Source organism: Chinchilla lanigera, unplaced genomic scaffold (assembly GCF_000276665.1).
Source record: "Chinchilla lanigera isolate Chin_1 unplaced genomic scaffold, ChiLan1.0 scaffold00051, whole genome shotgun sequence".
Classification (NCBI taxonomy): Eukaryota; Metazoa; Chordata; class Mammalia; order Rodentia; family Chinchillidae; genus Chinchilla; species Chinchilla lanigera.
Genome location: NW_004955452.1, coordinates 14,289,919 through 14,309,038, shown reverse-complemented (window position 1 = coordinate 14,309,038; position 19,120 = coordinate 14,289,919). Strand labels below are relative to the sequence as shown.

The 19,120-nt window shown below is 55.0% G+C and overlaps 3 protein-coding genes across 6 annotated transcripts in view; 2 read left to right on the top strand and 1 right to left on the bottom strand.

The window, feature by feature from the left end:
* The window catches only part of Stk40 (serine/threonine kinase 40), a 46,535-nt gene extending 36,255 nt beyond the window's left edge, over positions 1–10,280 (top strand). For 2 of the 3 annotated variants that reach the window (XM_005395186.2, XM_005395185.2), the window contains 5 exons: positions 821–936; positions 1,436–1,580; positions 1,714–1,833; positions 1,996–2,080; positions 3,286–5,501. In XM_005395186.2, the coding sequence (XP_005395243.1) occupies positions 821–936; positions 1,436–1,580; positions 1,714–1,833; positions 1,996–2,080; positions 3,286–3,504 (685 nt within the window). In that variant the 3' untranslated portion in view covers positions 3,505–5,501. Of the gene's footprint in view, positions 1–820; positions 937–1,435; positions 1,581–1,713; positions 1,834–1,995; positions 2,081–3,285; positions 5,502–8,492; positions 8,586–10,192 lie in introns of those variants that run through there. The other variant, XR_001236041.1, reaches the window with a different exon arrangement.
* A 427-nt stretch (positions 10,281–10,707) lies between these two features.
* Eva1b (eva-1 homolog B (C. elegans)) lies at positions 10,708–12,432 on the top strand. Its single transcript, XM_013519505.1, has 4 exons — positions 10,708–11,096; positions 11,230–11,305; positions 11,444–11,539; positions 11,773–12,432. The coding sequence occupies exons 1-4, from the start codon at positions 10,728–10,730 to the stop codon at positions 12,207–12,209; spliced, it is 978 nt and encodes a 325-aa protein (XP_013374959.1). The 5' UTR covers positions 10,708–10,727; the 3' UTR covers positions 12,210–12,432.
* Positions 12,433–13,175: 743 nt separating this feature from the next.
* Positions 13,176–19,120, bottom strand: part of Sh3d21 (SH3 domain containing 21) — a 12,670-nt gene continuing 6,725 nt past the window's right edge. For both annotated transcript variants that reach the window (XM_013519503.1, XM_013519504.1), the window contains 6 exons: positions 14,895–14,985; positions 14,772–14,815; positions 14,553–14,647; positions 13,570–14,219; positions 13,419–13,482; positions 13,176–13,347 (listed from right to left, as the gene is read on the bottom strand). In XM_013519503.1, the coding sequence (XP_013374957.1) occupies positions 13,276–13,347; positions 13,419–13,482; positions 13,570–14,219; positions 14,553–14,647; positions 14,772–14,815; positions 14,895–14,985 (1,016 nt within the window). In that variant the 3' untranslated portion in view covers positions 13,176–13,275. The remainder of the gene's footprint in view (positions 13,348–13,418; positions 13,483–13,569; positions 14,220–14,552; positions 14,648–14,771; positions 14,816–14,894; positions 14,986–19,120) is intronic.

The following is a 19,120-nucleotide window of genomic DNA, read 5'->3' as shown; positions in this document are numbered from 1 at the left end:
CTTTTGCCGCTGAGCTAAATCCCCAGCCCCCGCCCTGTCAGTCTTGAGACGGTAGGGATGCGGGGAAGTGCTGGGTGATACAGGCTTGCTCCTCCTAGCCCTGTGATGTGCCTGATTGGATGCCAACACCAAAGTGTGGGCTCTGTGGAGAGACCTAGGGGCCCCTGAAAAGATGGGCTGTGCTGTCAGCAGGGGCCCTGTCTCCCTCTAGAGGAGATACTTCCATCCTCCACCAGGGGACATGGACACTGCAGTGCAGGACCAGGCTTCCGCAGCAAGACTGCCCTGTGAGCTGCGATCCCTCTCCAGGGGCACACTTGGCTGCTTTCAGGGTCTTCTGCAGCGAGGGGGGACTCAGAGGAATGGAGGGTGGGCTGCTCAGTTGTGCAGGGGAGGCTCAGGACCTGCTGTCATTGCCCGTGGAGCCAGTGGGAGATTGTAAAGTCACATACTTCCAGACTTCCTTTTTATGATGTGTGAATGAGGGAGGCAAACTAAATGTCTAGGTTACTCCCAACTTGGAAGATCAGGTGAGGCCATTGAGGGGCAATCTCGGAATATTCTGAGCTGTACCCCTGACATGTAGCCAGGATGGCAAACACAGGGAGGCCTGCAGATTACAGTGACACACATTCCTGCCATACAGCTCTTCAGGGGGCCAGCAAAGGATGCAGGTGTGATTCCCTTGCTCCCCAGGTGAGGCTGGGGGCAGCTGTTTTTGTCCAGGCCTGGGAGCTGGCCTAGCAGGAAGGAAACTTGGCTCTGGTCTGGTGGCTGGCTGTAGATACCAGAGTTCGTTCTTTCTCCCTCTGGTCTGCAGAACTCACCGGATAACCATCACCAACTTCTGCCTCGGGAAGCATCTCGTGAGCGAGGGGGACCTGCTGAAGGACCAGAGGGGAAGCCCTGCCTACATCAGTCCCGATGTGCTCAGCGGTACGGTGGGCCTGTGTCAGACAGCAGATCTTGGCTGCAAACAGTAGGCTCTGCAGCAGCATGTTCGCTGCTGTGGGCAGGCCCTGGGCTGGAATCTGGCCTACTGGTGGATCCAACCAGTCCTGTCCCTTCTTATACACGATCTTTAGTGGAGGGGGACGACATTCTGATCACAGTCATGCCTGGGTCAGTCTAGGAACAAAAGAGACACAGGACAGGATTTGAGGCTGTGTGCTAAGGACTTTCCTGGTGTGCTAGCCAGCTTTCTTTCACTGGGGCAAAATACCTGAGAGTATCCATTTTCCGGAGGAAAGGTTTATTTTGGCTCCCAGTTTGAAAGGTTCCAGTCCCGGCCAGGCTGCATGTGGTGGTGGAAGGTGTGGCAGAGCAGAGCTGCTCACCTCATGGCGGCCGGGAAGCAGAGCGGGGGCTGCGGGCTCATGGCAGAGCTGTCCTGGGCCGTCCTTTCCCGCTGAGTGCGCGTGTTCTCTATGTCCAGGCCGGCCATACCGAGGCAAACCCAGTGACATGTGGGCCCTCGGTGTGGTGCTCTTCACCATGCTGTACGGCCAGTTCCCCTTCTACGACAGCATCCCGCAGGAGCTCTTCCGCAAGATCAAGGCCGCCGAGTACACCATTCCTGAGTGAGTCCTGTCTCCCAGGAGGGGACGGCTGCCCTGTGGGCTCCCAGTGGGGAGACAACCCAGGGAGCCCTGCATTCTGGATCAGAGTTCAGCCCATGCCACTGTGCTGAGCCCTCTCGCTCTCCCTGGGCAGGGATGGGCGTGTCTCTGAGAGCACCGTGTGTCTCATCCGGAAACTGCTGGTCCTCGACCCCCAGCAGCGCTTGGCTGCCACTGATGTCCTGGAAGCCCTCAGTGCCATCATCGCATCTTGGTGAGTGGGCTGTGCTGGGCAGGCACCAGGCTGGGCACTCAGGCGCTCTGTGTGCTGTGTGAAGAGCAGCCAGTCAGCCTGCGGTTGTGCCAGGCAGCTGCCTGTCCAGGTTGTTCCCTGAGGAAGCGGGCACCCGCAGTCTGACCCATCTCTCCCCTGCAGGCAGTCCCTGTCTTCTCTGAGCGGGCCTTTACAAGTAGTTCCTGATATCGACGACCAGATGAGCAATGCAGACAGCTCCCAGGAGGTGAGCGGGGAGGAAGGGGCACAGTGACAGCTCCCTGCAGACAGGAGACACTCGAGACACCCTCGGAGTGGGAAAGGAGATGTCCAGGCTCCACCTGAGAGAGGGGCTGTGGAGGTGGCGGCCACAGTAGGGAAGCCCTGCCCGGCCCTTTCTCGGCTTCCTCTTCCTGCCCAAGTCACATTCCTCTCTCCTGACTCACCGGGTTCTCTCTTACCCTTCCTGCTTTTCATTTTTCAGATGATTCACTTGTCCCTGTTTTCTCTTCTCCCCATTCCCTACTCTGGAGAAAGTGCTGGGCCGGGGAAGGAGCAGAGACTGCGCTAGGCAGCAGGTGGCTGTGATCTTAGGGCGCCCCCTGGAGGGCAGGGTTCAGCTGGTCCCTGGGAGGGAAGGTGAGCTGGGATGTGAGAGGCTCCCTTCCTGCCCACCTTGGAGCTACCCAGCAAGCACTGGGCAGCTGGGAGCAGGGGCCACAGCAGAGACTGCAGCCCTTGAGAAGGGAGAGTTCCAGGCCTGCGCAGGGGCTCCCACCCTTCTGGAGCTGCTGCTCGGCCCAGGCGTCATCACTTGAAGCCACGAGTGCGCACACCTAGTACATCTCTCAGTCCGCCCTGTGGCCTGGGTGGCCTGTTGTTGTCCCCACTTGACAAGGGAGAAAAGCAAGGTTCTGAGAAGTAAAATGGTTTCCCCCAAAGTCATGGCTTGGAAGTAGTGGAGCCAAGCCTTGAACCCAAGTCTGACTCTGAAGCGCTGCTGTCCCCTCTGGTGGCCAGCACAAGGAATGAACTCCCCCTGACCTTTGGTCACTGTCTGCCCGTGCCCCGGGGAGCTCAGGCCGAGGCTCCGCATGTGGAGCTGAGGTAAACAGGGGCACCCAGGTTCAAGTACCCAGACCATACTCTTTTACCTCTTGGCCAGGGTTGGCCCCTCACACCAAGGAGGCTAATGTGACCGCTCCCAAGGTCAGAGGTAGGAAGGAAGGGGTCCTGGTCACACCACAGGTCTGTGCCGCAGTGGGAACCTGCCCCAGCAGTCAACCCGGGGAAGGCCAGTTGTATGGGGCCTTCGGGGACCCACTCAGCCACTGGCTGGTGCCTGAAGTTTGTGGCACAGGGGAAGGGCAGCCTCAGAGCCAGGCTGTTCGCACTCACTCCCTGTCTTCTGTCTCCGCTGCTCTGTGTTTGTCCCCACCCGCTCGGCTTCAGGCGAAGGTGACAGAGGAGTGCTCTCAGTACGAGTTTGAGAACTACATGCGGCAGCAGCTGCTGCTGGCTGAGGAGAAGAGCTCCATACATGAGGCTCGGAGCTGGGTGCCCAAGCGGCAGTTCGGCAGCGTGCCCCCAGTGCGACGGCTGGGCCACGACGCGCAGCCCATGACCTCCTTGGACACGGCCATTCTGGCCCAGCGCTATCTGCGGAAATAGTGGCCTCAGCCAGGGGCAGCTAGCCCCAGCGCCACCTCTCCTGGCCCCCAGCCCAGGGCCTGGCTGTCAGGGCTGGGTCCTGTAGCGCTGGACTCTCGCAGGCTGCAGTGGGGACAAGGCAGGGACAGGGACAGCCCAGGTCACACATGGGGTCAGCAGAGGTATACAAAGCTACCTTTTGGAATGATTGCTTGATTGTTTGGTTTTTTAATCTGAGAAGCGTAGATAACTAATCTGCTTTTAATCATGACATTTTAATCTACCTCTGTCTCTTTAACCACGCTGTCTCTGGACTGAGTGACAGGAGGAGGGAACCCACCCACGCGCCCCAGGCCCTGACCCAGCCGGCCAGCGCCTGGCCGTGAGGCCACCGCTCCCCACAGTCCAAATAAGCTGAAAGTGCAGCTCGCTGCTGGCCCCCAAACTGAAAGCCCGCCCTCCCCACTCGCAGCCCCTCCCACAGTCTGTGCTGCCCCTCTTCTGACCCCAGCCCCTCAGTCCCAGCTTTGGAAAACCTCCCCTTCATCTTACACCGACTTAAAATATATTTATTTTTTTACAGAACCAACTTCCTTCCCACTTCTAGGTGGCCCAGCTCTTGGCCACACCCTCCCCCAACCTGGCAGGACAGCAGGGTCCGCAGCCCCCACTTGGCCTCCCTTCTCGCCCAGGCACAAGGGAGCCCTTGCCAGCCCCTCTCTGCTCCCAGTCCGCAGGCTGTTTCCGATGATGGGAGGCCTTTCTAGACTTGGCTCTTTCTCTTGTCTCAGTAGCTTCTCTGAAGCGCTGCATGATAGCCCTGCTTCCTTCTCCACCCTTCCCGGGTACCCAGCTAACCAGGTAACGTGGACGCGTAATGTGAAGGGAACCTGTGGCCAGGCTGGGGAGGCACGCTTGGGGCCTGGCCCAGGACCTGGCCCTACTCTGGAGAAGTGGTGCCCCCCCGCCCCAGCAGCAGACAGGGCCTTCAAGGGGCCGGGAGACTTCGGGGGAGAAATGGAGGGATTGAGGTCTTGCCCTGCCTGGCTTGAGAACAGCCCTGCTACCCTTTGAGCCATGATTTTGAAGTGGATGCCAGTCTTGCCAGAAATGCTGTTCTCACCAGAATGCCCTACCCAGGCCTGCCCTCTCCCTCACTGGACTTGGTCTTGCCCAGTGTCAAGCAAGAACCCTTCCCTGGATTCCTACCCCCCGTGTGTCCTCTTGAGAAGCCAAGCGCCCCTTGCAGGCATCCCCAGCCCCTTCCTGCCTGTCCTTGCTCCTCACTGTTTCCCAGAGCGGGAGCTGCCTCCAATCCCCCCAAAAGCTGACTCACTGTGAGTGACATTGGGCAAGTTCCCAAACTTCCTTGTGCCTCAGTTTCCCCATCTGGAAAAAATGGGGCCACCTCTTGCCAGCAGTAGCAGGGCCGCCCACGCCCCTCCCTCCCCATGTCCCAGTCCAGCACTTGGGCCCCTCCTGCCTCTGCCTCCGGGGGTCCGCGGGAGCCACTTACTCCCCAAGCATCCACCTCTGCTTCTCACTCGGCTGTCCAGCCGCCGAGAGCCAGGGCATGGTGCTGTGCTCTTTTCTATATTTATTTAATAAAAGTCTCCTAAAGGAGCAGAAATGTGGCCACCTGGACTCCCAGCCTGGGACTGCCCTCCGGCGAGGCTCGGGCCTGGCCAGGGCCTGCCATGGTGAAGCCACCCACCGAGGACCCAAGGGCCCGCTTTCCGCGTGTATTCTTTCTCCTCCTTTTCAAAGCAATATCCTCGGGTCTGTACAGCCCCATCAGATAGATTGGTTCCTCCCTAGGGGGCCCATGGGTCTGATGGCATTTCTGGAGATGCAATGAGAGGAGGTTGATTCTGCCCTCACTGGTGTCACACACTGAGAGAAGTCCTGTTGTAAAGAAACAAAATGGAAAATGTCACAAAAAAGTTTGTATAAAGACATATTTTTGTACTACATGGGGACTCTACCTGCATGTCAGCAATAAAACTTCCTTGTCTGGAGCTTCCGTGGTCCAAAGCCTCAGCTTTTCTTGCCTCGGCGGAGCCTCTGTTCTAGGCCCTGCTGCCCTTCTCTCTCCTAGCCGGCCTGTCTTGCCACCAGGTGCAACTTCACCCCCAGCCGGCAGGTGGCGCCTAGCCTCAGTATCGTGAACTGGGCAGGGACCCAGGCATTCTCCCAGACCCATTGTACTTCCCCAGCTGTGTGCCTTAATGGCTCTTCCTGCAGGGCTTGGCTCAGCCCCTGGCCTGTGCAGACCCAGAGGGGCCCAGAGCCACTGGAGGTGCAGGGTATTGGTCCTTTCTGCCAAAGCCCAGTCTACATATGTGCCTGTCCAGGGAGCTGGGGTACGATGAGGACAAGACAGGCCTTTTCCCGCACCACCTTGCACCCCCCCAACACACAGTTCCTTCCTTCTTTCCTTCCGTTGCCTAAATTTAGACTACAGAATGCACTTCCTGAGCCCCAGTGAGGCTAGAGGTGGGCTAGCCCCTCCCCCAGCACACACCACACCCTCGTGGCATCCTTGTAGACTCTCACCCAGGTTTAGGTTCAGAGGAGCAGAGTTCAGGCAGGTATCCTAATGCAAAAGGCAGGGCAGGCTGCAGCCCGGCCTATGGGTCTACCTGCACCCCAGAGCTCACCTAACCCGGGAGTCTGGACGGCCTTGCCAGTTACATTCGGCCCCTGTTCCCAGCCCACCATGCCACTCCCCCCCTTGCCAGCTGCTGCCTCTGCATCCTGCCTCCATTCGTGTCCCACTCCTGTCCCTCCACCTGTTCAGCATCTGTTCAGTGTACAGATAGATGTCTCCTGGTCACTTGCACTTGGCAAGCTTCCATTTATTCAACACACAAGACAGGGCAGGTGGGGACTTTGTTCTACCCACTGGTGTCCTTGGCACCCAGAACCGTTTCAGTACCAGAAAGTGGGTGTGACCATTGTTTTTTTGGTTTTGATTTTGGTTTATTTCCGGTACTGGGAACTGAACTCATGACCTTGCGCTTGCCAGGCAGGCACTGTGCCGCTGAGCTAAATCCCCAGCCCCTGGGTGTGACCATTGTGATCAACAGCCTCCTATGTTCCCTGAAAGTTAAGTATGATCTGAGAAGTTTCCATCGCTTTGGCCAGGTCCTCCAGGGTCCTCAAGGAGAGTGGTTCCAGAGAGAAGCCAGGTGCTATGGACCTATTTGAAGTGGGAGAGGAAGTGAGGAAACCTGGGGTGCAGGTTCTCCAGCTCCAAAGTCAAGTCAGCCTCATATCTTCCCACCACTCCCACCCACAGCCCACTGTGTTGACCCAAACCCCTGGCTCTGGCCCCTGCTCTGTCTCCTTCCGCTCCCTCTGCCACAGTCCAGGTGGCACATGACAAAGTAAGCATTTTTAGTTTTTTAAGACAGTAGTTCAGGCTGGCCTTGAACTCACTGTAACCCAGGCTGGCCTCAAACTTGGAGTGACCCTGCCTCAGCTTCCCGAGGCATGGGATCACATGCATGCCCCACCATGCCAGCAGGCTCTGGGAAAGGCTGTTCCCCCAGCTCCCTCCCTCCTCTGCCCCCCTCCCTCTTCACTGCTCATCTCAGCCTGCCCTGCATGTTCTCGCAGTTAGAGCTGATGACATCGGCCCTACTCAAATGGTGAGCTCCAGGAATGACAGCAGGAATCGCTCGTGTCCACCGCAGGGGCTGGGGCTCCCTCAAAGATGGGGAAGCTGCTAGCATTTAAAGGCTGGAGCCCAGGGACCCCTGACAACCTCGCAGAGAAAGCAGATTCTACATCCTGCACGACATACGTAAAAGACTTGTTTATAATTACCAGAGCCAAGAATCTAACTCCATTTTACATATAAACACAAAGGATTTGGGGATACATTGTGTATGTTGAATCACCCCGGAGTCTAATTGCTGTGTAAGGTAGAGAAAAGGTGTTTTCTTTTGTCCAGACTTTACAGTTCATTTCACATATGAACACTCCTGCACTGCTTTAGCATCAGCCTGCAGTCCTCTCCCAGCAATGGAACATTCACAGCTATGTACCATTTCTTTCATTTCATTTCTTCTATTTCTTTAGGTTTTTTGAGATAGGCTCTTGCTATACAGTTCAGGCGGGCCTTGAACTCACTAGCCCAAGGTGGCCTCAAAACTCATGGTGACCCGCCTGCCTCAGCCTCCTGGGTGCTGGGTATACAAGCATGTGCCACCATGTCTGGCTTTTATTTCTTTCATATCATAGGATGAGAGCCATTATACATCTTAATTGGCTACGAAGGCTGGTACATTAGCTATCACTTTTATTACAAGTGTATGAAAATAGCAGAAAGTGTCATGAAAGGCAGCTTTGGGTCTGGTGGGTAAAGAACTATTGTGGTCATAGAGCTGTCCGTGGGAAAGTATCACAGCATGGGTTAAATTCAAATCCAGGCCCTCCACTCAAACCTATGTACCCACACATACAATGTGAATGCTCTGAGCCTCACTTTCTCCCACTGTCAAATGAGAGTAGAGGAGCCGGGGATATAGTTCAGCAGCACAGCATCTGCCTGGCAAGTGTGAAGTACAAAAAAAAAAAAAAAAAAAAGCCTCTGTCAAATGGGAGTCACATGACAAACTACGACAGGGAGTGCCAGCCATCAGGAGGGAGACTCAACATCCATTCCTATTCTTTTTCACTGACAAACTGCCAGGACCCTTCTTCCTAGCAGCTGTGGGAAGCTGAGGCATCAGGGCATGGAGAGGCTGGCAGACCTTAGCAGGGTCTGACTACATCCCTTCTTCATTGAGAGCCACCCCTGTGGTGGAGACGCCCATCCCAGCGTTGGGAGTAGAGCAGTCAGGGCCAGTCCCCAGCTTGGCCCCAGGGGGCAGGAGCAGACTCCTGGGGGAGGTTTGTACTGGTTCCTGAATGTGCCAGCACCCTGGGGCCCATCCTACAACCTCTGGATCTCTCAGCCTCCTGACCTGCTATCAGGACCTATCTTTCCTGTTTTCTCTTAGGAGCACTCCGCCTTCCAAAGTGCCAAATCCCTCGTCTCCTAGGCAGACAGCAGGCAGAGGAAGCCAGCAAGAGGGCAAGTGGGCAGGCAGCAGGTAAGTCCTGGACAGGCAGGCAGTGAGGAGGTGGGGAAATCAGTGTGTGGAAAGGTGGGATGTGAGCCAGACAGGCAGGTGACAGAACATGCAGAGATCCCAGCCACCTGACTGAAGCAGGTGGCTGGGCAAACAGACGAGCAAGCAGGCTGAGAGAGACCGGCAGGCAACCACATAGGCCAATGGCTTCAGGCATCTTCCCTCAACTCCTCAGAGCCGCCACTCACACCTGCCCTGGCTTGGACACACCCATCCTCCCGGAGCAGGTAGCACTCTGGGTACTGTGTGTGTGTCTCCTTCTTATAGGAACCAGTGACCATGCTACCCCTCACTGTGCTTCCCCCGGGCTCAGTCACACCTGACCTGCTCCAAACACACAGGTCATAGACACAGACACCACCTTTGCCTGCAGTAGAGGTAGAGCGATCTGCATAGCAGAGACGAACAGGAACAGCTGGAGAGAAACCCCACACTGCACACAGAGGTGCATGGGCCCTCATGGGGCACAGGTATGTGTCACATAAGCGCAGGCACACAAGCCGCAATATGCACAGTTACACAAGTGCAGCTGCAGCACACACCAGTACTCACATGCATGAGCCATAAACACACCAACACACTCCCAGCAATACAGTACATAAATACAGTCTGCACAGTCAGCAGTCACATGACCGACTCGCTCCTTGGTCTGGCTCCTACCTCATTGGTCTCCCCTGCAGACTCCTCCTCCACGTAATCCCCTCTGCCAGGGATCTCAAGCCTTAGACCCCTTTCTTCTCTCCCAGTTCCCTTGCCCCAGGCAATCCACCCACACCTGGGGTGTTAAATCCACCTCCCGTTTCCAGGCTGGATATGGTACTTGGGACTCCATTTGCTTCTCTGACACCCCTACGCAGGTACCCAATGGACATATGGAACCGAGTGTATCTAGAATAAAACTCACGCGCCCCAAGCCTGTTTCCCAGTGTAGACTTTCCTCAGGTACTCACGCCCAAGAGCACAGCTAATTTCCTCTCTTCCTCACGTCCACATCCACACACGAGCTGCCCTCAGAATACCACCTGGATCCGACTGTGCCTCTTCCCTCTACCAGCCCCGAAGCTCCAAGCCCAGACACCTGAGATTTCTTCCTGGACTCTGTTTTGTTTTTCCAACTTAGTGTTAGGTGTCGGTGCTATTTACTGCTAAAGCCCCATTCTTCAAGGAAGGGTTAGGCACCTGCTCTGTTAACGCTTGTGGACAAGGGGCTGTATAGATTAACACACAGAAGTACCCACTCCACAAACACTCTGGCAGTATTACATAGAAATAGACATCTACCCAAGCTTGGGCAAGAAACCCCTCCACACTGCCTGCAAAGCAGACTATCCACTGTCACAGAGACACTCAGGGAAGTCAGTTCTGGTCCCTCTCCATCCAGATCTGCCCTTGAGACTTGTTCCTGCACGGGGCTGATTGCAGATCTGCCCTCTACTTGAACCTCTCTCAGGCCTGGGGGAGTGAGGGTCTGCAGCCTGGACAGGGAGGGGGTCGCTGGCCCACAGGCCTTAGGCAGTGCCTTCAGCTATGTCTGCAATTTCCTCTCCCCTTCCCTCCTCCTCTCTAAGGCTCTGGCCAAGAAGGCCTCCCCCTCACCCCAGTTCCAGCACGGGGAGGGGAACCACGGGGAGGAGCTTTGCTGGGCAGAGAGAAGGCTGCCAGCTGCACACACTGATTGCACCAAGCACTGCAGGCAGCAGCCCTGAGCCCAGGTGGGCGCGCACGTGTGCGCCGGCAGGTAAGGGAAGGCACACTCTGCAGGGCTCATCTCCAGGAGCTCAGAGACACCAGAGGCTCCACACTGGGGCGTGCAAGCCTGCCCCGCTTGGCCCAGTAATCATTAACCCAGGGTGACCGCACCAGAGCTTGGCCAGCTGGACACATTTAAGCCCGGGCCCTGGAGGAGGGGTTGGGGTGCTGACGACCTCGGCGTGGTGTGGGAAGGACTGGAGAGCTGTGGAACCTCCCTCACTCCCAGAAGATAATAATTAAGGTACAGAGAATTGGTTTTGACTGTCTCTGCATGACTCAGTTTACTTTATCTGCGAAGTGGGGATGACGATAAATACCCACGTTATAAGGTTGTTAGGTTGAAAGGTTTAAATGAAAGACTGCAGGAAGGGGTTAGCCCAGCGCCGGGCACCTAGGCAGAAGGGCAGCTTAAGAACAACGAAGTTGTTATTACTGGCCTGGGGGCGCCCCTGCAGCGGCCTCCCCAGCGGCTTCCTGTGCGGGAGGGCGCCCCCCTCCCCTTCCTCCGCCGCTCTTCCTCCCGCCCCGCCCCGCCCCGTCCCTCCTCTTTCCTCCGAGGAAACTTTCCGCCCGCTGGTCCATCGCCCGTGTCCGGCCTGCGCTGCCGCCTCGGGAGCCAAGCCGGGCGGGACCGGACGCGGCGGGGCCCGGGTGTATGCGGCCGCCGGGACGGACGCGGGACCCGCCGGGGCCGGACAGCTGGGAAGTGGGGCACTGACGGTGAGTGGCCGGGGCGCTGGGCCCCGGCGGGCGGGCTGGAGGGCGGAGGGACGCGGCTATCGCTCCCCGCGCGGTCTCTGCCCTCCATCCCGCCTCGAGACGGCGAGACCCAGCCTCATCTCGGGACCCCCAGGGGGCGGGGCCGCCGCGGCTCCCCAGGATGAGGGGCGTCGGCGCCTGGAGGAAGGACTCCCCCTCATGGGGCCCAGGTCTGCAACCAAGTTAGGGAACTGCTTGCTCTGGGGTGGAAGCTGGGGCGGCTCCTCCAGGGAGAGGAACTGCCGGAGTAGCAAGCGAAGCGGGGTCCACTCCCGGCTGAGGAGGAGCTGACCTCGCTGACCCCGCAGGCTGGCCTGGGAACCGCACCCCGAACAGCATGGATGCCCCCCGAAGGGACATGGAGCTGCTCAGCAACAGCCTGGCCGCCTACGCGCACATCCGCGGTGAGGACGGGCAGCGAGCCTGGGGGGCACGGGCCTCCCCAACCCTCCATCCCTCCCTCCGCACCCCTCACCCGCACATCCCAGCGCCCCCACCTTCACTGTCCTTTGCAGGATCCCCTCTGTCCCTCAAATAGGGGTTATGGTCCTTTCCCCGAACCTACACCTCAGAGTCTTGAAGAAGGAAAACTCCCGCCCGCCAGGGCCGCTTCATAACCTCTGCCCTCTGCCCCCAGCAAACCCCGAGAGTTTTGGCCTCTACTTCGTGCTGGGCGTCTGCTTTGGGCTCCTGCTGACCCTGTGCCTCCTGGTCATCAGCATTTCCTGCGCACCCCGCCCGCGGCCCCGGGGCCCCGCTCCTTGCCGGGACCCCCGCAGCAGCACCCTGGAGCCTGAGGAGGAGGACGACGACGACGACGACGACGAGGAGGACACGATGACGCGGCTGGGTCCGGATGACACGCTGCCCAGCCCCGAGCTGTCCGCGGGGCCCGACGGGCCCCTCAGCGTCAATGTCTTCACGTCAGCGGAGGAGCTGGAGCGCGCGCAGCGGCTGGAAGAGCGCGAGCGGATCCTGAGGGAGATCTGGCGCACCGGGCAGCCGGACCTGCTGGGCACCGGCACGCTGGGTCCCGGCCCCACGGGCACTCTGGGCCGCATGCACTATTACTGATGCCCGGGCGGCCTGAACACTGGACAGCAACTGAGCCCAGAGCTGTCTCCGGACCTCCGCACTGCCTCTGCCTCCCACCCCCCTGGTGCTACGGGCATGGACCTCCGCCTTCGGGGAGCCACCTTTTCCCACCCTCAGAAGGGATTGGGGGCGGGGACGGGGTTTGCAAGGCCACCACCTCCAGAACTGGTGAAGAGATCAATGAAAGCTGCATTTTCAGTGACTCAGTCTCTCCCTCAGTTACCTCTGTCCCTAGGAGACCCCAGGCTCCTACCTTGGGGGGGCAGGGCTGAGTCCCTGCTTGACTCCTTTACTAGGTCGCACCCCCCACCAACCCTGTGCTCCTTCACGGTTGCAGACAGAAGCACACACCTTCCGACGGGCACACTGAGTAACTCAGGCATTCCTCACAAGTGCATTCCTCACCGCCAAGCGCCCGGCCACGCTTCACCCTGTCCCCACTGTGCCCCGGGCGCATGCATCATTGCAACCACATACAGCCCGGCTCCGGGGACCCTAACCTTAAGGTGCTGTTAGCGCCAGTATAACCAGTGGTGTTGACGTCTACGTCCAAGTGAGAGGCCAAGAGCACCCCCTGGAAGGACAGTGAGGCCACCTGGGAGGGGGTCCAGGTGGGGCAGAATGTGCGCTCAGTGTTCGACACACACAGCTGGATTCCAGGATCCAGCCTGGTGTGAGCCGCACCCCGCCTCCGCACAGCTGGATTCCGGGATCCGGCCGCTGGCCCCTCCTGCCTGCCCCGTCTCCAGTTGAAGGGCTGGCTTCCGAAGGAGACACCCTTCACCCCAACCCCCACCATCCAGTGGATAAAAATAGCCGCGCAGGCCTTGGGAACGGTAATGGGAGCCACATGTTGGCCAGATGTGCCCGGGAGAGACCGCCAGGAATGTGGAGGCCCAAGAGCGCCGGCCGCCAGTCCCCGCCCCACACAGACCAGCCGACTCGGCGCGTCCATCTCAGAGTTTACTTTCTTGCGTTTCCCCAAGCCGAGTGTAACGACATGGGGGCCTGAGCTCGGCGTCCCTCCCAGGCAGGCCGGTGATCTTCACTGCGTCTGCGTCGCGGCGTGTTTGAAGCCCTGCGCTGTGGACTTCTGGGTCCTCTGCATTATCTGAACCTAGTGGGGTGAGGGCGTCAGAGCCAGGGACGGGCCGCCGCGCCGCCCCCCCCATCCAGCTCTCCACCCACCTCCAGCGAGCGGAGCTTCTCCTTCTCCTTCCTCAGCTCCTCCCAGACCTGGGTCATCTTCCTTCTGTGGACACCAGGCCCAGGTGAGGGTGGCCGGGCTCCGCCCTCCCTTCCCCTCCAGCTCGCCCTGTCCCCGACTCTACCCACTTACTCCAGCTGCAGCCCCAGGCGCTCCAGGGCACTCCTGAGAGATGTCACCTCGTGCATTAGCGACGTCATGTCCACTCCGTCATTCTTGTTCTCAGAGTTTTGCACAACCAGGGAATGGAAGGTGGGAGTCCCCGGGGGTTCTGGAGTCTGCTTGCTGGTGTGTGGGGTTTGGGGATGAGGGACTCCCTGCTCTTTGCAGTCTTTGGGAGTAGGCTCCTCCTTTGCAGGTGCCTCCTTCCGCAGGGCTGTGGCCTCCTCCTGGGGCAAGGCCTTCTCAAGGGCAGGCGCGGGCCCTGGCTGGGACTCGGACTCCTCTTGGAACAGGCGGCTGTCCCTCTGTCTCCTCTCTGAGGACTCAGGCTGCAGGGGAGCCTGCTCTGGCACGGGGACCTCTTCTTGAGATTGAGTCTCCATGGCCGCCAGAGCCTGGCGCTGATGCAGGCATTCCTCAGGAGAGAAGCGCTGGGGCTGAGTGCCCTTTCCCGGGGAGACCTCTTGGGGAAGCCCCTGCTCTGGGGTCATGAGATTTTCCAGGGCAGGGGCCATGAACTGGCCAAGGGCTTCATCCTTAGATGGAACTTCTAGGGCAGGGACCGCATCCGTAGAGAAGACCCTCTGCGGAGTGGAGTCCTCGTCCACAGTCTGGGTCTTCTGTGGGATAGAGACTTTGTCAGGAGACAAGGTCTTCTCTGGGATGGAGGCTGCCTCCTCCAAAGTCAGGGTCTTCTCTGGATTGGGGACCTTATTTGGAGATGGGGTCTTCTCTTTGGTGGGGGTCTTGTCCAGTGTCGGGGTTCTAGTCACACAAAGGGCCTTTGCCAAGCTGCTGTGATCTCCCCCGTGGTGATGGGGACAGAGTCTCAGCAGAGGCCTGGATACCTGAAAGGGTCAAGTCTGGTTCCCCTTGCCTGGGATCCTTCACCCTTGCACGCCACACCTCTGGGAACCAGCCTCTGCCCGGTACCACACCCACCCATGTCTCACCTGACTGGGTGCAGAGTGCTGCCGGAGAGCCTGGGTATTGGATCGCTTTCTGCCCGGCGGCCCCGGAACCCCGCTGAGGAAGCTGCCACTGGAGCCTATGAGAGCAGAACTGAGGGACTCACCCCAACCCTCACCTCTCCCCATCTCTGTCCCTCAGCAAAGCCCCCCAGCCCTGTCTCCCAGCCCCGCTCCCACCCACTGGAGGAAGAAAGCCCTTACCTGCATCCCGGGAGGGGCGCTTCTGACTGTCCCCACAGGGTGTCCTGGAACACATCCCCATGAGGCCTCAGGGAGGTGAGCAGGGAGGGGTACCTCCTCTGCCCCCAGACACTTGCCCCTTACCTGGCTTTGCTGGGTCCAGTGGGAGCAGTCACTGGCTTCTTGACAGTAGGGAGGGATGTTCTGGCCATCAATTTCTTTGGTTCCTTAGAAACTGAGAAGAGAATAGGAAAGTGTTTGTTCATTCACTTAGCCATCCACCTACCAGTCACTGGCCCCATCTTGTGCTCTGGGCAGGGGACTGTGGACAGAAGAATCACCTCAGACTATGGAACGCTGACCACCGGGGCTCAGGAAACTATGGGAGCACTCCCAAGGGACACCCGGCAGATGGCTGTCAGGGCAGACCAGGAGATGGCTCCACAGCCTGCCTTACTTTTATTCATTACTGGGGATTGAAGCCAGGGCCTTGCCACTGAGCCACATCACTAGCCCTATTTTATTCTGAGACAAGGTCTTACTAAATTGTCAAACCAGGCAAGGCTTGAACCTGTGATCTTTCTTGCTTCAGCCTCCTACATACTGAGATTATAGGTATGCCCCACTAGCTCTCACGCCAAGTTTTTACCAAAATCCTAAGACCTGTTCCCTCCTGGGTGCCCTTGGCTGCTTCCTTCGTTCTGATCTCATCTTTCCTAAACCACAGTTTCAACTTTTCCCCTTTCAGTCTAACCTTAAACCTGGTCTTCTCTCGTCTGCTCCCCAGAAGACCTCACCCAGGTTTATGGGTTTAAATTGCATCAGTAAGCGATGACGCCCAAGTTTCCATCTCTAGCCCCTTCCTCCTTCCTGAACTCCAGACTCATTTCTGACGGCTCTCAGCACTCTCACTTGGAATCACTGGCATCGCACACCTGACACCCAAATCTGAGCTCCTGCTCCCCACCCCTGAATCTGCCCCTGTCCTCGTGTGCCCATCTTATCCATGTACCACTTGCACAAAATTTAAGTCATTCTTAAATCTTTAATCATTTCTAAAGATTCAGATAAACAATTTGGGGAGGGTAGCTTTTTGAGTTAGGGTTCCCTCTGTAGTCCAGGCTGACCTTCAGCTCAGTATGTTGCCCAGCCTGGCCTCAAATCCGTGGCGCTCCTCCTGCCTCAGCCTCCTGCAGGGATTACAAGTGTGTGCAACACACCTGACTCTTTTTGACTTTTGAAACAGGGTCTCATTAAATCACTAAATCACTGGGATTCCAGGCCTGCACAATAACTGGCTTCCAAATTGTTTATGTGAGTCTTTTGAAATGATTACCTGAGTTTTCTCCTTTTATCTTTCAATGTGTGATGAATGATGTTTGCAGTTTTCCAAGCTACCCTTGTGTTCTTGGAATAAATCCAGCTTGCTCATGGTTTATGATCTTGGCAGTGCTGCTGAAGTACCTCCTTAGTATTTCTTAAGATTTCTACCGCTTTTTTTTTTCCCTGTCTTTTTGAGACAGTGTCTCACTATGCAGTTCAGGGTGGCCTTGAGCTCCCTTTGTAGCCCAGGCTGGTCTCCAACTTGCAACGATCCTCCTGCTTCAGCCTCCCAAGTGCTGGGATTACAGGTGTGTGCCACCATGCCCAACAGATTTCTGTACTTTGCACCATCTTCATCAGACCTATACCAGACCCACAAGGAGCTAAGGAGTACATGTTTTGTTTCTCCACATCCATTATATCTAAGATAGGTATCATCTTTCTTTAAAAGCTGGTAAAATTTCCCTGCAAATTCACATAATTTTATTCTTGAGTCAGTTTGGGCGAGTTACATTTTTAAATTATCCACTTAATTAAAATTTTCTAATTTGTGTAAAGCTGTTCATAGTATTCTTTTATAATTCTTTTCATCTCAGCCATATCTTCAGTTATAGCCCCTTTCTTCATGGTACTGGTGATTGAATCCAGTACCTTGAACACAGCTACATCCCTGACAATCTTAATTTTTTTTTACCTTCCATATGAATTTTATTTTAAAAATATTTTAATGTAACATGTAGACATTAATAAAATATGAAAAGCATATTTCATAGAATGAAAGAAAAAAATTTCATAACAAAATAGAGAACAACACTAGTTAATACACTGTGTACTATGATCCTAAAAGAATGACCAAAATGTTACTCAGAGTACAAGTCACAGAAAAGACTCTCTTGCCAGGTGTGGTAGCGCAAGCCTGTAAACCCAGCACTTGGGAGGCTGAGGCAGGAGGATCGTTGCAACTTCGAGACCGGCCTGGACTACAAAGTGAGCTCAAGGCCAGCCTGGACTGCATAGCGAGACCCTATCTCAAAAAGACCAAAAATGGGGCTGCGGATTTAGCTCAGCGGCAAAGCGCCTGCCTGGCAAGCGCAAGGTCGTGAGTTCGGTTCCCGGTACCAGGGAAAAACCAAAAAAAAAAACAAAACAGAAAGACCAAAAAAAAAGTACTGACTAGTCTATTTATAGTTATAAACTTAACTGTGAAAGAGTTATTATAATCCACCTTGGCCAAATACACCTGCATGTATTCTGGTTCTGTAGAAAAGAATCTCTTACAAAGAAGCAGCAGATAATAGCACAAAACTTTTTCAGTGAACTGAGAGAAATTAATAGTATAAATGAAACAAATTAGCAGATGTGTGTATATATTTAACATATATAGAGAAATATTTCTGAAACAATGGAATAGAGAATTTGGGGAACTGTTTGAATTTCTTTGTATTTTGAGACAGTCTCTCACTCAGTTGCCCAGGACGATGACCTGTCCATCCTCCTTCCTCAGCCTTCCAAGTAACTGGGACTACAGACAGGCACCACCACACCCAGCCTCACTTTTTTTTTTAAAGGTACAATAGCAGCCAGGTGGCACACGCCTGTAATCTCAGCGCAGGGGAGGCTGAGGGAGTAGGACTGCTGTGAATTCAAGGCCAGCCTGGATTATACAGTGAGACCTTGTTTCAAAAACAAACGAGGGGCCAGGGATATAATTCAGCAGCACAGTGCCTGCCTAGCAAGTGTGAGGTCCTGAGTTTGATTCCCCGTACCAAAAAAAAATCAAAGGAATAAAAACAAAAAAAAATATTATTTGAATGTATTAACTCTTTGGTGAGACTTAATGTGAAAAAAGAAAAAATAGTAATTAAAATGAAAATATGGAGAGGCAGAGCAGTGGGAAGACATCTATAATCCCAGCTATTCAAGAGACTGAATCAGGAAGATTGTAAATTCAAGTCCCTCCTGGGCAATTTAACAAGACCTTGTCTCAAAATGAAAAAGTGCCACAGATGTAATTCAGTGTGAGGCCCTAGTGTCAGTCCGCACTACTGCACAGACCCCCACCGCCCAGTGGTAAAAACTAAAACATATACCATCTTAACTATTTTATTTGTGGTACAGGATTAAACCTTTCCCACTGATTTATATTCCTAGCCCTTTAAAAATTTTATTATTCTGAGAGAGGGTCTCACAAAGTCTCTACATTGCCGAGCTGGGCTTGAATTTTTAACTCTCCTGCCTCAGCTTCCCATAGCGCTGGGATTATAAGCATGAGTCACCAATCCCAGCCTTCTCAAATCTAGTAATTCTTCTTGTTTTAAAACTTGTTTTGTCTGATATTAATATGGGTACTCTATCTCTCTTATGGTTATATATCTCTCTTATGGTGGTACATCTTTTCTTTTTCAGCATTTTACTTTCTCTTGTAAAGAGTATATACAAGAGATTTTGGTTTTATCTCAATCTGATAATCTTTGGCTTATTTTATTTAGACCAGCAGTCAGTAAGCCATGATTTGTCGGCCCTTACTGCTTTTTCCTTCTTGGGGATTTAGCTCAGTGGTCTAGCACTTGCCTAGCACTGGCCCTGGCCTCACACATGCTGGGCAAGGGAACACAGATCAATAGGCTCTTCCTTACTCACTGACAGTCATGTTAAAGCATACAATCACTTTAAAATCAATTAGAGCTTATCTCATAAAAGTTGAACATTCACTTATCATACAACCGAGCAATACCTCTCCTAGATTACACCCTAGAGATACTACTGTGTCCAAACACCAGAAGACAGAGATGAGAATGTTCAACGCAGCACTATTTGAAATAGTAAAAAAATAGATACAACTAAAATGTCTAACATCAGGAAACCAGACACACAAATTATGATAAATTCCCTACCAGGGATATTATATAGTGCAGAGAAAGAAATGAACTACATCTAAAGCCAGTACTTGCTCAAAAACAGATGTGCTGATCAATGGAACAGAATTGATGATGCAAAAACAACCCCAGAAGCAGTAGCCATCTGATCTTCGACAAAAACACCTTCGA